At 46.9% G+C, this 16597-nt stretch overlaps 1 protein-coding gene across 1 annotated transcript in view; it reads left to right on the top strand.

The window, feature by feature from the left end:
- The window catches only part of grm4 (glutamate receptor, metabotropic 4), a 115153-nt gene that overhangs the window by 60276 nt on the left and 38280 nt on the right, over positions 1 to 16597 (top strand). The window contains exons 3-5 of the mRNA XM_062473528.1: positions 13016 to 13151; positions 14644 to 14798; positions 15889 to 16029. Coding sequence (XP_062329512.1) covers positions 13016 to 13151; positions 14644 to 14798; positions 15889 to 16029 — 432 coding nt within the window. The remainder of the gene's footprint in view (positions 1 to 13015; positions 13152 to 14643; positions 14799 to 15888; positions 16030 to 16597) is intronic.

Genomic DNA, 16597 nt, shown 5'->3' with positions numbered 1-16597 from the left:
TTGATTCATCCAGAATCATTTCAGCTGTATCGAAATGAAACTAAAACAACAGAATAACTGCCGACCTCTGGTTGCTCTGGTTCCTATCGAGTCTCAAGAAAGAGCATCAAGGAAGTGGCTTTTGCAGACAAGCTACAAGAAAGCATGAAGAGATGCAGAGCTGTTTCAGTGGGTGCTGTGATTGAGCTACCAGTCTGTGTGTTTGTCGTCTTTTAGAAATTGGAAGGAGTCCCATTTTCTCCAGCGGCAGGAAACTCACTCAAGAAGAAGCCTAGCCAGTTACTCAGTAAAACTATTGAGTTCTGAGTTCCAGAACCAAAATTGTTATTGGAAACATTACGCTGGAGTCTGTCTGAAGTTATAGAGGCTAAGAGTTTCCAATTTGATAGTAAATGAGGCACATGGCCAGAGTTATTGATAGCAGGAATCATAGGATGACATTCTGACATAATATCACTTTTTCTCGGCGCGTGTCATTAGAGATGACAATGTGCTTAGCAGAGTTTGCTGAAATGAAGAGACAGAAGGATAGAAGTGGCGGCAGAGGGAGAGGATGGGAGATGACTGGGGGAGGCATGGGGGAGGCGTGGGGGAGACGTGGGGGAGGCGTGGGGGAGATGACTGGGGGAGGCGTGGGGGAGACGTGGGGGAGGCGTGGGGGAGGCGTGGGGGAGGCGTGGGGGAGACGTGGGGGAGGCGTGGGGGAGGCGTGGGGGAGGCGTGGGGGAGACGTGGGGGAGGCGTAGGGGAGGCGTGGGGGAGATGACTGGGGGAGGCGTGGTGGGGGCGCTTGGTGCGAAGGAAAGAAAAAGTAAATACTAAATGTGTTTCTCATTTTGTTTAATTAATGCCCTTAGTCGACACAATATCAGATTACATTGTTTTGGCCAGCGATGAAAATCAAAGACTTCAGGCATCAATACTGCTTACTGCTGTGGTTGGTTTGGAATTCATCAAACTATCTTTCGTCATTTGACGTATTCTGCTGTAGTACTCTTGTAAGCATTGTGGAGGAATTGGCATCTATAAATCTTATTACGATGTCGCTATTGAGATGTGATGTCATCTCAACCTCAGTGAAACTATCGAAAATTCTATCGAACAGTTTTCTTCTCCTGATTGCTAACGATGAAGTGTCTTATCACGATACATATCGGTATTGTTGTATCGCCCACTGTCAAACAGTGGGTTTGTTGGCATTGGCTACCTGACCAAGAGAGCTGATACCGTCCCCCGCCATCCCCCACCCTCCCCACCCTCCCCACCCTCCCCCAGCTATATGTTAATTGAAACATTCACATTGGCAAAATTTGCACCGTGGCAGAATTAACCGTACATCTGTAGGTGGAAATTCTTTCCAACAAAGGGATAGTATTATGGTCTGGACAAGTTTGAAGGGTGAAAAGGATCCCATCACCCTTTAATTGAGGATGTGTCCATCCAGACCCTGGAACAGGTGATGTAGAGCCAGACACACACACCATCCAGACCCTGGAACAGGTGATGTAGAGCCAGACACACACACCATCCAGACCCTGGAACAGGTGATGTAGAGCCAGACACACAGAGACACACGCTGATGAATATGGAGCTCTCTGTGGTATCTCTGGCTCCTGTAAAGGCTTTTGTGGTGTTGAGAATTGGACAGATGAGATGGTGCTGGGGCCCCGGCATGTCGCTTTCCACACCACCAGGGATTAGCCTGCTGTTAGCGCGGCTCCTCCGGGTCAGGGGGGGGGGCGTCGCAGCGCTTGACACGGTCTGCTACATGGTGGACGAGAGCGTGATCCTGGAGGACTCTGTTTGGAGAGCTGGCATGACTGGCATCACAAGGAGCTGTCATTGATCACGCTGTCTGACTGTGTCCCTCTCTTTCTCATTTCTGTTTCTCTTCCTCACTCTCTCTCTCCCGTTATCTTTTTCTCTAACTTCTTTCCCTCCATCTCTCTCACTTTCTGGTTTCTCCCTGATTCCCTTGTCTCTTCCCCTGTTTGTGCTCTCTCTCCCTCTCTCTCTCTCTCTCTCCCTCTCCCTCTCTCTCTCTCCCTCTCTCTCTCTCTCTCTCTCTCTCTCTCTCTCTCTCTCTCTCTCTCTCTCTCTCTCTCTCTCTCTCTCTCTCTCTCTCTCCTCTCTCTCTCCCTCTCTCTCTCCCTCTCTATCTCTCCCTCTCTATCTCTCCCTCTCTCTCTCCCTCCATTTCCTTCTCATTTTACTCTCTTTCTCTCCGTCTCTTCTCTCTCTCCCTCTCTCTGTCTCTCTCTCCATCTCTCCCTGCCTCTCTCTCTCCCTTTCTCGCTCTCTCTGCACCATATTTCATAATTTCCCTCTCTGTGTGTCGTGAGGCACTGTGTGTGTCTGGGGTGTGTGTCTGGGGTGTGTGTCTGGGGTTGTGTCGCGTGGCACTGTTGGCGTAGCCATAACAGACGTTGTTAGGTGTTCAGGGATGACCTCACCATCCGCTACTCCTTCATATTTAATGAGTCTCAAGGAAGATCATCTTTACATTGCAGAGAGAGAGGCAGGTCTGACCAGGGTGTGTTGCAGATCACAGCTGCCATATTGAAAGTCTGAGGTCATCTGTGTCATTTGTTGTCTGTGTTCTGCCTGGCCTGGAGCCCCCTGCCTGGCCTGGAGCCCCCTTCCAGGCCTGGAGCCCCCTTCCAGGCCTGGAGCCCCCTGCCTGGCCTGGAGCCCCCTGCCTGGCCTGGAGCCCCCTTCCAGGCCTGGAGCCCCCTGCCTGGCCTGGAGCCCCCTGCCTGGCCTGGAGCCCCCTTCCAGGCCTGGAGCCCCCTGCCTGGCCTGGAGCCCCCTGCCTGGCCTGGAGCCCCCTGCCTGGCCTGGAGCCCCCTGCCTGGCCTGGAGCCCCCTGCCAGGCCTGGAGCCCCCTGCCTGGCCTGGAGCCCCCTTCCAGGCCTGGAGCCCCCTGCCTGGCCTGGAGCCCCCTTCCAGGCCTGGAGCCCCCTGCCTGGCCTGGAGCCCCCTGCCTGGCCTGGAGCCCCCTGCCTGGCCTGGAGCCCCCTGCCAGGCCTGGAGCCCCCTGCCTGGCCTGGAGCCCCCTTCCAGGCCTGGAGCCCCCTGCCTGGCCTGGAGCCCCCTTCCAGGCCTGGAGCCCCCTGCCAGGCGCTCTTTACTGTCGAGCGGGAGAGATGAACAATGTGTTGGGTCTTCTATGAGTCCTCCCCTGAGCTCTCCTGGAGTCGAGGGGAACGTGAGGACAGCAGCTGACAGCAGCTTCATCTTCCTCCAGAACTCCTTTGAGTCTCTCCACATTCTCAACTATCATTCCCTTCGTGCAGTTGTACAAAACTAAAGTTTTCTACAGTTTAAATATGTGTACATAGTATTTTCAGTAGTATATGGTACCTTCAGAGCTGGACTGTCTTATAGAGCTGTGTGTTATGAATATCCTCTCGTTTGTCATGTGTTTGCTATATTTTATGTTTATGATTTCATTCACTTACATTTTATTAATTTAGCAGACGCTTTTATCCAAAGTGACATCCAAACATTTGTTCATATATAAAGTACATACATTTTACTAACACCTGTTATTATACACCTGTAGTAAGGTTAGCCTTACTTACATATATAATCTATACTAAACCTTCAGGTTGACTGGGGTGCTAACTGTATCAATGTTTCTGAGGCAAACCCATGTTTCAAACCCATACAGAAACAAACTATTTGATGATTTTTCAATATACTCTTAGTTCACTTAACATTTAATTTGATTACACACCAACCATTGTTCTCTCACAGGCCCAACCCATCTCTCTGTCAGAGCCTTGGAGCATCACAGGCCCAACCCATCTCTCTGTCAGAGCCTTGGACCATGAGCCAAACTCTCCTGTTGATCAGGGAAACACTCTGAATAACACAACGTGCTGTTTCATTATCCATTTATGGACCCATCCATTCATCCCTTCATCCTATCCCTCTCTCTTTCCAGGAGACTATAGCAGTTAATGAGAAGAGAAGCCCAGCAAAGATCAAATACTCTGTGTTTACTTTTATAAAGCAACGTCTCACGTAGCAGAAGTATATCTGTGAAAAGCAAGGAGCCTAGGATAGTGCATTCATAATGAAAATAGCCACGTTCGTTTCCAGAACAGATTTATTGTCCCTCTGAATTCTTTTCATCTTTAGTCTCTTTGATGCCAAATTGGTTTGGTACAGCGCAGCACTTAAAACATCACAGAGGAGGTGGAATATTTTCCTTCACAAAAAAAGATTACAAACAACGTGAGATGTCTCTTCCTGTCTCAGGAGGAGAGGATGAGGAGAGAGGCACACTCCGTCCTGCTGTTTATCTGGCCTGTCCAGACCATCGCTAAACAAGAAGCCATGTGACCCCACGCTGGGCTACAATTGGTCATTCATGACCGCATAGTATGCACCTTAAAGCTGGAAATGTACCAAATTAATTATAATTAACTTTCCTCCAGCTTGAGTTTGATTGACAGCGGTTTCACAACATAAACCAAGGAGGAAGGCCCACCTCGTGGAAGGTGATTGGCTGGAACAGGATTGCGGGAACATAATTGGCTGGAACAGGATTGTTGGAACATAATTGGCGGAAATTAGTGGGCCACTCCAAACCTCAAAATTGACATTCCACTGGCACTGAGCTGTCTGTGTTGCTAAACAACTCTCAGAGGGCCTCATTAGCTTACTCAACACTTTTACAGGGGTCACAACTTTACCTTTAAAAACATCAAAGACAAGGCGGAATATTTTCCTTGGTAAAAGAAAACAGTGTCTGACATTTATAATCTGAGGTGAAGGGCAGCAGTTCATGACATCTTTTTCAGTAACATATCAAACATATTTGAAAGATGAGTGGCTATTATTTCCTTTTCAAATAAGAATGTACTGCAGAACCGCTATCGAAAGTTTCACCAAAGTTTTTATAGTATCTTAGAAAACCTAAAAACTCTCTTCTCCTCTCATGACACGTACAACACACACAAACAACGTAACACATCCATCATTGTCGGCTTCCACTATTTTCATCACAAGAGCTTTGCTGCTTTTTATGTTAATGCTCCCGAGACAGTGAGTTCATTATGTACCAGAGTGTTTGATAAGCATTCCTCCTGCCCGGTGCAATGAAGGGCTACAAAGGGCCTGCTTGTTTTACTTGACCAGACCTCCACATGTGGAGTTTCTTAGGCATCCTGCGGTGATCCCAGAAGCTTAGCTCTGATTGGTGGGAACCCGGAGCGTTCCTTGACAACGTCTCTCTCCTATTGGTGGGAAATAACGCCTCTAGTGTGTCGTGTTAGGAGGTAAAAAACAGAAAGATCCCAGGATTTATTTCTGGGAGTTTTTTGTACAAATGGCTGTTTCCTTAAAAACCCTCTCACGCACGGACTAGACGTCTGTCGATGACAGCATTGAGAGGCCTCATCAGCCAGCACGTGTTTAAACATCTGAAGGAATGTGTTGGGGGTGAGTGCAGGGGGACCCACACAGGAGACAAGCAGGCAGGAGCAGAGAGAACTAAAACTTGACTCATCTAAACACAAGAACACGGCAGGAGAGGGAGACAGGAACTGGACCAGAACACACCCTGGAAGACAGAACGCTTTAGAGCAGGGGAAACCAGCTGGGGAACGGCCATGGGTGGGACAGAACCGCTTCATGTGACTGCCTCTCGTCCACGCCGCGAGTCTCTTGGTACTGGAGTGTGTCCTCTGTGCCGCGAGTCTCTTGGTACTGGAGTGTGTCCTCTGCGGTAACACACAGACTGTGTCGTCTACGGTAACACAAGCAGACATGCAGTGAAGCTGAGTCAGACTAGAGGTTGTGTGAGGTGTTAAAGCTCTCAGCTCACAGGGATCCTGAGATCCATCCTAGAAAAGTGATGTGTTGACTTTGTCCTGTTCCTTCCTTCAGGGAGGATAAACAAACCAGCACCTTAACAAGGAGAAGAGGATCTCTTCCTCTCAGGTGTCTCATATTTACATTCCCGACACATTCACAATAAAATAAAAATGCAGCATCATAAAGTGCAACAGGGAGAGTAGGCTGGAGCTCAGACAATACAACACCTGACTGCAGACAAGATTGCAGGTTAAAATCCCCCCTGTACTGTATGTCGCTTTGGATAAAATCTTCTGCCAAATGAATACATTTTTATAACTGTTGGGAAACAGTCTGATAGATCCACACCAGAGAGACAGCAACCTCACGCGTCCACTGACAAAACAACTTCCTGTTTCGCAGTCGTTCTGGACAACTCTGATTTCAGTTTGAGTCTTGGGTGTCATGAAACAAAAGAAACTCCTGATTGCACTCTAGAACACACAGTAGTAGAACATACTACAGTCTAGAACATACTGTGAGTTGGTGTAGTGCTGGATAGGAGGAAGAACACACAGCCGGCATTTGGCTGCTACTAGCCCCAGCCTCGCCCCAGCCTCAGCCCCAGCTTAGCCCCAGCCCTAGCCCCAGCCCCATCCCCAGCCCCAGCCCTAGCCCCAGCCCCATTCCCAGCCCCAGCCTAGCCCCAGCTTAGCCCCAGCCCTAGCCCCAGCCCCATTCCCAGCCCCAGCCTAGCCCGGCTTGGCAGCACTGTCACTGGGACACCAGGGAGGTTAGAAGGAGGTCAGCTGTTTTGATTGTCTGGATCTCCGCCCCAGTCCTGCAGGGGAAGTGTGTTCATGTCGAAACTCAGGGAACCTCTGAACAACCTCACAGCAGATGCTGCTGCCAAACCACATGCAAGCTCTCAAGATCAAGCACAAGATCTGTTTGCCACTTGCCACTGTTTGCCACTTGTAACAAGTACATGGGGTACTAGATAGTACCCCCAGATACTTAGATATTAGGTGTTAGATATTAGGTGTTAGATATTAGGTGTTAGATATTAGGTGTTAGGTGTTAGGTGTTAGGTGTTAGGTGTTAGATGTTAGGTGTTAGGTGTTAGGTGTTAGGTGTTAGGTGTTAGGTGTTAGATATTAGGTGTTAGGTGTTAGGTGTTAGGTGTTAGGTGTTAGGTGTTAGATATTAGGTGTTAGGTGTTAGGTGTTAGGTGTTAGGTGTTAGGTGTTAGGTGTTAGGTGTTAGATGTTAGATGTTAGATGTTAGGTGTTAGGTGTTAGGTGTTAGGTGTTAGATGTTAGGTGTTAGGTGTTAGGTGTTAGGTGTTAGATATTAGGTGTTAGATATTAGGTGTTAGGTGTTAGATATTAGGTGTTAGGTGTTAGGTGTTAGGTGTTAGGTATTAGGTGTTAGATATTAGGTGTTAGGTGTTAGATATTAGGTGTTAGGTGTTAGGTGTTAGATATTAGGTGTTAGGTGTTAGGTGTTAGGTGTTAGGTGTTAGGTGTTAGATATTAGGTGTTAGGTGTTAGATATTAGGTGTTAGGTGTTAGATGTTAGGTGTTAGATATTAGGTGTTAGGTGTTAAATGTTAGATGTTAGATGTTAGGTGTTAGATGTTAGGTGTTAGATATTAGGTGTTAGGTGTTAGGTGTTAGGTGTTAGGTGTTAGATATTAGGTGTTAGATATTAGGTGTTAGGTGTTAGGTGTTAGGTGTTAGGTGTTAGATATTAGATATTAGGTGTTAGATGTTAGGTGTTAGGTGTTAGGTGTTAGGTGTTAGATATTAGGTGTTAGATATTAGGTGTTAGATATTAGGTGTTAGGTGTTAGGTGTTAGGTGTTAGGTGTTAGGTGTTAGATATTAGGTGTTAGGTGTTAGGTGTTAGGTGTTAGGTGTTAGGTGTTAGGTGTTAGGTGTTAGATGTTAGATGTTAGATGTTAGGTGTTAGGTGTTAGGTGTTAGGTGTTAGATGTTAGGTGTTAGGTGTTAGGTGTTAGGTGTTAGATATTAGGTGTTAGATATTAGGTGTTAGGTGTTAGATATTAGGTGTTAGGTGTTAGGTGTTAGGTGTTAGGTATTAGGTGTTAGATATTAGGTGTTAGGTGTTAGATATTAGGTGTTAGGTGTTAGGTGTTAGATATTAGGTGTTAGGTGTTAGGTGTTAGGTGTTAGGTGTTAGGTGTTAGATATTAGGTGTTAGGTGTTAGATATTAGGTGTTAGGTGTTAGATGTTAGGTGTTAGATATTAGGTGTTAGGTGTTAAATGTTAGATGTTAGATGTTAGGTGTTAGATGTTAGGTGTTAGATATTAGGTGTTAGGTGTTAGGTGTTAGGTGTTAGGTGTTAGATATTAGGTGTTAGATATTAGGTGTTAGGTGTTAGGTGTTAGGTGTTAGGTGTTAGATATTAGATATTAGGTGTTAGATGTTAGGTGTTAGGTGTTAGGTGTTAGGTGTTAGATATTAGGTGTTAGATATTAGGTGTTAGATATTAGGTGTTAGATGTTAGGTGTTAGGTGTTAGGTGTTAGGTGTTAGGTGTTAGGTGTTAGGTGTTAGGTGTTAGATGTTAGGTGTTAGATATTAGGTGTTAGGTGTTAGGTGTTAGGTGTTAGGTGTTAGGTGTTAGATGTTAGGTGTTAGGTGTATGATGACAACAAACTGTGGGATTCGTTTTATAGTTTTCTGCATCAATATCAAAGTCAAGCATGCAATTCACCTTAACATGCGTGGTCAGTACGTGTTCATAAACCACCACACTATGACCTTTCAGAACTTAAATACTGTAGCGGGGTTTGCTCGTTTAAGATTAGCAATACTTAATTTATAATAAAGTATGTAGTTCTTGTGGGCACCACCTCTTATTGTTAAAGGGATAGAGGAAACCTTATTGAATAATATTTAAATAATAGCCTTCGTAATAATCAGTCTAATCTTGAGTCGTGAATTCTATGAAAGTAGAGCAGATCAGATAACGTGAGCGATACGCGAATATTATACACAATGATTTATTTAGGAGAATGTAATTATAATGAACAAATACCAGATAAGTTATGGGTTAGTCAGAGTAGTACAGTGGCTGGATGCAAATGAGGGCGAGCAACACAATGGCTGTGTAGAGCGCGTGTAAAGGGGGGAGGGAGAGAGAGAGAGGGGTAGAGAGGGACAGGTAGGCCTTTGTGGGAACAATGGACGAGCAAGGGCAACTGACTTAGCAAGGGTTAAGCTAACTCATTTGTAAAATACAATCAAACATCAACAATTTAATCACAACATGCCAATATGTCACAGGTAAGAAATATTGCAAATCGTAGTTACTTTTGTCGGTTTGAAGAAAGGTAGAGTCAATGGTTTCGTTATCGTCCAACGAAAATAGAACAACGGAATCTTTGGCCAAAGTTCCGGGCGCTCAGTGAATTTGCAGGTTGAGAGGAATAGTTTAGAAATGTAGCTAGCACTTCAGTTTAATCCTACGAACAAGCGAGGGTGATTGTACGTTTGGGGGTTTTATACTCCAAAGAACACGGGGGGGTCCCCGTGAAGGTGACCTCTTTCATTGGTCAGTTTCCCCCCACCTGGGCGTCGTCCTGAGATCTGCCTAGGTGTGAAGTAGCTGTACCTTTTGAGTTCCGTTATTTCAACTGTCCATGGAATGCTCAAACTTCAGAATATAACAATACAACATTCGTAAATGGTTTTGTTAGTATGGTACAATCATTTTGATATCAAGATTGGCTGACTTAACTATACTTGAAGGGAAGTTATAATCAAACCTCAATTAAACAACGTTCTAAGTAAATGGGAAAAACACACATTATAACACATCAACTACTGTCATTGAAATAGTGTCCATGAGCCATGTAGTCCTTGAGAATATGTTTGTAAATCCACATAAGAAAGTTCTTCCTTGTAAATCCTTTGTCTGATACTGTGGGCCGTGTGGCCTCTGTATCTGACCCCATGCTGGGTCAGAAGCTTTGAAGCTTCTCCTCTGGGAGAAGGACAAAGGGGAAGACCCTTTCCTTGTCGGGGGTAGGAGAAGGTGTGATGGTACCGTGCTTTGTCTGTGGACTGTGCTACAATACTGAACAGAGTCTATCCAACACCACAAACGTTACCAGCCAGTACGCAACAGTTTAACACTTCTTTAAAGGTTCCATGGCATGCTGTTTTTGGATGCTTTTATATAGGCCTTAGTGGTCCCCTAATACTGTATCTGAAGTCTCTTTCCCAAAATTCAGCCTTGGTGCAGAATTACAGCTTTCCTTAAGACGTGCCATTTCTGTGTCTGTAGCTTTAAATTTGCTATGAGGAGGAGAGAGCTGGGGCTAACTGCCATGCTTCGGTCGTTTGCAAGCCATGATGTGTCTTGAGGAAAAAACTATCACGCTCGCACGGTCGTAGCTCATTTTTTCATTGGCGGGCCAAAGCAGAGAAAGGGGAGGTAACCTTTCCCCTTATGACGACATAAGGGGAAAGGTTCCAGATCGGACTGTTTGAGCTTTCATTTTCTCAAAGGCGGAGAAGATACCCAGGGCTTGGTTTATACTTATCAACATTTCTAGTCACTGGGTGACCAAAGGCAGGCTAGGGGAACTCATATTAATTTTAAATAACCTCATAAATTGAATTTTCATGCCATGGGACCTTTAAGTTTTACTTCCTATATCTCTATTTCTATTTCTCTCTTTTCTCTCTTTTTTTCTCTATTTTTCTATCTCATTTGCCTATCTCGTTTTCATCTGTATTTTCATCTCTCTTTTGTATCTCTTTCTCTCCTCATCTCCTCATCTCTCCCCATCTCTCTTAATCTCTCCTCATCTCTCCCCATCTCTCCCCACACCCTGAGAGAGGAGCGTTTGTGACACTGAGCCCAGATAGCAGCGCTGCCTGAGTCTCGATGGAGACGGTTATTTTGGGGTGGAAATCTCACACTGGGCTGAGAGAGAAAGAACAGACAGTTCATTTGTTAAGATCTGCTATCTTATACACTGGTGAGTTAAAAGGAGCCACTGAGATCTTCCTCCCTCTCTCTCCCTCCTTTCCTCTTCTCTCTTTCTCCTTCTCCATCCCCCCTTTCTCTCTCCTTCCCACCTCCCTTCCTCCTTCCCTCTCTCCTTTCCTCTTTTCCTCCCTTCTTCTCTCCCTCCCTCCCTCCCTCCCCAAGCTCCAGCCATCACCAAGGGTATTATCCGTGTCTTTAATCACCTATTAGTAATTAAAACGATTTTCAGATCATATTGCGGTGCTCAGATTGACTACAGGAAAGAGCAGAAGAACAATTCAAGGGTGTTTAGTGCACATGAACCTTAGGTGATATCACAACGCTTTAAATGATGGAGAGAATGAACATATGATAGTTTCTGGAATGGGTATAAAGGGTCTGGAATCGAGATTGTGTTCCCAGAGTCAATTATTTGCCCTGTTGAATCCAGGATCTATCAAACACATAAAGACACATGCATGCCTCCATAATACAAGGTACAATGTTCAATAATGGCAACCAGTGAAGCGCTCAAATAAAACATTGTGTTTTCAGGGCTAAAGCCATCCGATTTTCAAACTGATTGCGCATGAACTCCATATGAATAGGTTTGATTGTTGTGATAGATTGAAGGCCTTGAGCCTTCTACAGAAATATGTGTGTCTAAGCTGTGCTGCTTTACAGTTTTTCACAATTGTTAACACGTTTCTCAAAACAATAACGGCTTTCTCAAAACTGCACACACACAACTGAAAACCTCACACACAAAATGCTAAACCTGACACTCCCTTTGCAAGATTTTGACTCTTTGCCATCAAATCTGTTAACTGTTCACAAAATGGAACTTGTGTTTTCATTTGGTGCATACAGCCATAATATTCAAATGACACACACATACCATTCATTGAGTACACACAAGTAAGCATTGGCTGCACACTACCAAGCATTTACAGCACACTGAAGTGCAAAATTGAAAACACAATCAGAGAAATGGAACACACTATATGAATGACAATGACTCTGCAGAATGAACCGTTTCTCCTTTTGTGAAATCAGTGTAGGCCTACTTTTATCATAGTCAAACCAGTGTTGTGCACGTTCATACCTCTCATGAACTAGTTCATAGTTCAGTTCATACAAGTAAATATGAATCGTTCACGTTCATAGTTCACCATTTAAATTCTGAACTAGTTCATAGTTCATTTCATAGTTTTAATGTGTGTGTTTACTGTGTGTAAAAATCCTGCAAAAAATAATAAGGTGCATCAGATCAGATGTAGTCACTGAGTCTGTCTCTGCTTTCACTTGCCATTTTTATGAGACGGAGAGCTGTTGTCTTGGAATACGTTGCTTGTTTGGTCTACGTGTGTGCGATGAATCATGGGTAACGTAGTGCGAAGTCAAGTTAGTTGGTTTAGGTTAGGCTACATGGCGAAAATGTTACGGACACTCAGCAACGACATGGTGCAAGCATTCGATTTAGAAAGCGTCTCTCCTCAGGAGAAGGAAAACATTCCGTAACGTTTTAGTTAGACCTCAGATAATATGAACGTGTTCACCGTTCAAATTCATTATTTGTCATTAAGTTGCGTTCAGTTCAACGTTCTCATAAAAATGAACGTGTTCAATGAACGCATTCTTTTGAACTGGTTCATGCACAACACTGAGTCAAAAATAAAACAGCACACAAATATGCAGCAATATTCTTTTTTCGGTACACACAGAGAACAGTACTAACAAAAGTTTCGAAAAAAAATGTGTGTGTGGAATAGTATTGAAAGGTTGTTCTGCATCTGAAGTGTCATGATGAAAGCTGTCCTTGATCAGGAAAGAGCATCTTCAAAATGAATAGGACTCAAGTGATGTCAGACTCCTTATCTGCCCCACACACACCACAAATACCCTCACACACACACACCCTGAAAAACTCCACACACACACACCCCGTGTCAGACCCCAGTGGGTTGTCAGCTTGCTGTGCTGCAATCATGATTCATGCAGTGAGGTCCTGACTCCCAACACCTCAGGTCCTGCACACACTGAGGTACACGATGTTCTGCTAAGCTGTCCTACACGCCCGCAGTGAGACGCCCATAAGATTAGAGGGGTTTCATCTCTGTCCTTATTTCTCTTTTTTTCCCCTCCCTCCCTCCCTCCCTCCCTCCTTCCCTCCCTCCGTCTCTCCATCCCTCTCCTTCCTCAGGTGGTGTCTGCATCTCTCAGTCCGTCAAGATCCCACGCGAGCCGAAGGCAGGAGAATTCGACAAGGTCATCCGCCGTCTCAGAGAAAACCCCAACGCCAGGGTGGTCATCATATTCGCCAACGAGGATGACATCAGGTGAAGAAACTAACTGTATTTTCTTCGACTTTTCCTTAGAGTCCCTTGTTCTCACTTTCAGAACCTGAAAGTTTTTTTTTACAGAGAGAGTGGGTGAGTTCAGCTGGCCTTAACTGTGGTTGCTAGCCATGTTTACCAGGAGCTGTGGTTGCTAGCCATGTTTACCTGGTTGTCTACCCCTGTATGTTCCATGCTGAGATGTTTACAGTACCTGGTCCTGCAGGAGAGGCAGCCAGACAGAAGCTATCCAGGACTGTCATCCTGTCCAGGACAGTCATCCTGTCCAGGACTGTCATCCTGTCCAGGACAGTCATCCTGTCCAGGACTGTCATCCTGTCCAGGACTGTCATCCTGTCCAGGACAGTCATCCTGTCCAGGACTGTCATCCTGTCCAGGACGGTCATCCTGTCCAGGACTGTCATCCTGTCCAGGACAGTCATCCTGTCCAGGACTGTCATCCTGTCCAGGACAGTCATCCTGTCCAGGACTGTCATCCTGTCCAGGACTGTCATCCTGTCCAGGACAGTCATCCTGTCCAGGACGGTCATCCTGTCCAGGACTGTCACCCTGTCCAGGACGGTCATCCTGTCCAGGACTGTCATCCTGTCCAGGACGGTCATCCTGTCCAGGACGGTCACCCTGTCCAGGACTGTCATCCTGTCCAGGACTGTCATCCTGTCCAGGACGGTCATCCTGTCCAGGACGGTCATCCTGTCCAGGACTGTCATCCTGTCCAGGACTGTCACCCTGTCCAGGACTGTCATCCTGTCCAGGACTGTCACCCTGTCCAGGACAGTCATCCTGTCCAGGACTGTCATCCTGTCCAGGACTGTCATCCTGTCCAGGACGGTCATCCTGTCCAGGACGGTCATCCTGTCCAGGACTGTCATCCTGTCCAGGACTGTCACCCTGTCCAGGACTGTCATCCTGTCCAGGACTGTCATCCTGTCCAGGACTGTCACCCTGTCCAGGACGGTCACCCTGTCCAGGACTGTCATCCTGTCCAGGACTGTCACCCTGTCCAGGACTGTCATCCTGTCCAGGACTGTCATCCTGTCCAGGACTGTCACCCTGTCCAGGACGGTCACCCTGTCCAGGACGGTCATCCTGTCCAGGACTGTCATCCTGTCCAGGACTGTCATCCTGTCCAGGACTGTCATCCTGTCCAGGACTGTCACCCTGTCCAGGACGGTCACCCTGTCCAGGACGGTCATCCTGTCCAGGACTGTCATCCTGTCCAGGACTGTCACCCTGTCCAGGACTGTCATCCTGTCCAGGACTGTCATCCTGTCCAGGACTGTCACCCTGTCCAGGACGGTCACCCTGTCCAGGACGGTCATCCTGTCCAGGACTGTCACCCTGTCCAGGACTGTCATCCTGTCCAGGACGGTCATCCTGTCCAGGACGGTCATCCTGTCCAGGACGGTCATGCTCTCCTGGTTATGTAGTCGTTGTTCCATGTTCACCTGGTTCTGGTGCTCCACCCCTGCAGGAGGTTACTACACGCAGCCAAGAAGGCGAACCAGACGGGTCACTTCATCTGGGTGGGGTCGGACAGCTGGGGCTCCAAGATCTCCCCCGTGCTGAACCAGGAGGAGATGGCAGAGGGAGCCGTCACCATCTTGCCCAAACGCCAGTCCATCAGAGGTGAGGGAGGGGGGGAGGGAGCGGGGAAAAGGGAGGGGGAGGGGGGAGGGAAGACATGGAATGGAGAAATGTAAGCGTTGGGATGATATTGGAAAGGAGAACTCCATCAATACTGTCTGTCTTACAGGGACTCGTATTTGCACAGTACAGTGCAAAAGAAGAAGTCAGGCAGAGGTACTGATGTAGCTTTAGACACAGAGGAATGAGAGTATACTGATGTAACTGAGATTGTATTTCCGGCACAGAGGAATGCGAGTCCATAACAGCAGAATGTCGAAGAAACAAGAGTTCAGTAAGGGTGCATGTAGCTTCAACGTTTCTGAGTGAACTTGATAATGGATCTGTAACCATGCCAACATCATCAGGCAGACGCAGCTGTCCCTAATGACAGCTTCCTGTCATCTCAGTCCACCTGGTGACCGGCCAGTCACACCCCACGGAGGGAGACACTCCTCAAAACAACACACAACACACACAGCAGACAATGTCCTCACAGCTACACACAGCTACACACACATAGCAACACACAACACCACAGACACACACACATAGCAACACACAACACACAGCTACACACACATAGCAACACACAACACCACAGACACACACTCAGACACACACATGCCCTCAAACACACACACGTCCTCAAACACACACACGTCCTCACAACAACAACAACACACACATCCTCACAACAACAACAACACACACACACGTCCTCAAACACACACACACACGTCCTCAAACACACACACGTCCTCAAACACACACACACACGTCCTCAAACACACACACACACGTCCTCAAACACACACACGTCCTCAAACACACACACGTCCTCAAACACACACACACCCGTCCTCAAACACACACACGTCCTCAAACACACACACACACGTCCTCACAACAACAACAACACACACATCCTCACAACAACAACAACACACACACAACCACCCATGTGTCAGAAAGCCATGTTCAGCGTCCCACACACACAGCATGTTCCTGGGACGTCCAGGACCTGCCAGTAACGCTGTTTGCTCCTGCTCCGACGAGGCTCTGGTGACAGCGACGTGTTCCGTGTCCGCAGGGTTCGATCGTTACTTCATCAGCAGGACGCTGGAGAACAACAGGAGGAACATCTGGTTCGCTGAGTTCTGGGAGAACAACTTCAGCTGCAAGCTCAGCAGGCACGCGGTGAAGAAGGGCTCAGGGCTGAAGAAGTGCACCAGTAAGAGACACATCCAGGGCTGTGTTTACACACCACATCCAGGGCTGTGTTTACACACCACATCCAGGGCTGTGTTTACATACCACATCCAGGGCTTGGTACCAGATGAAGGTGTATCCTCCTGGTACCAGATGAAGGTGGACCCTCCTGGTACCAGATAAAGGTGTACCCTCCTGGTACCAGATGAAGGTGTATCCTCCTGGTACCAGATGAAGGTGTACCCTTCAGGTACCAGATGAAGGTGTATCCTCCTGGTACCAGATGAAGGTGTACCCTTCAGGTACCAGATGAAGGTGTACCCTCCTGGTACCAGATGAAGGTGTACCCTTCAGGTACCAGATGAAGGTGGACCCTCCAGGTACCAGATGAAGGTGTACCCTCCAGGTACCAGATGAAGGTGTATCCTCCTGGTACCAGATGAAGGTGTACCCTCCTGGTACCAGATGAAGGTGTATCCTCCAGGTACCACATGAAGGTGTATCCTCCTGGTACCAGATGAAGGTGTATCCTCCTGGTACCAGATGAAGGTGTATCCTCCAGGTACCACATGAAGGTGTATCCTCCTGGT

The sequence above is a fragment of the Osmerus eperlanus genome, chromosome 1 (genome assembly GCF_963692335.1).
Source record: "Osmerus eperlanus chromosome 1, fOsmEpe2.1, whole genome shotgun sequence".
NCBI lineage: Eukaryota > Metazoa > Chordata > Actinopteri > Osmeriformes > Osmeridae > Osmerus > Osmerus eperlanus.
Note: the sequence above shows the minus strand (reverse complement) of the source record. Positions and strands in the feature narration are given on the sequence as shown.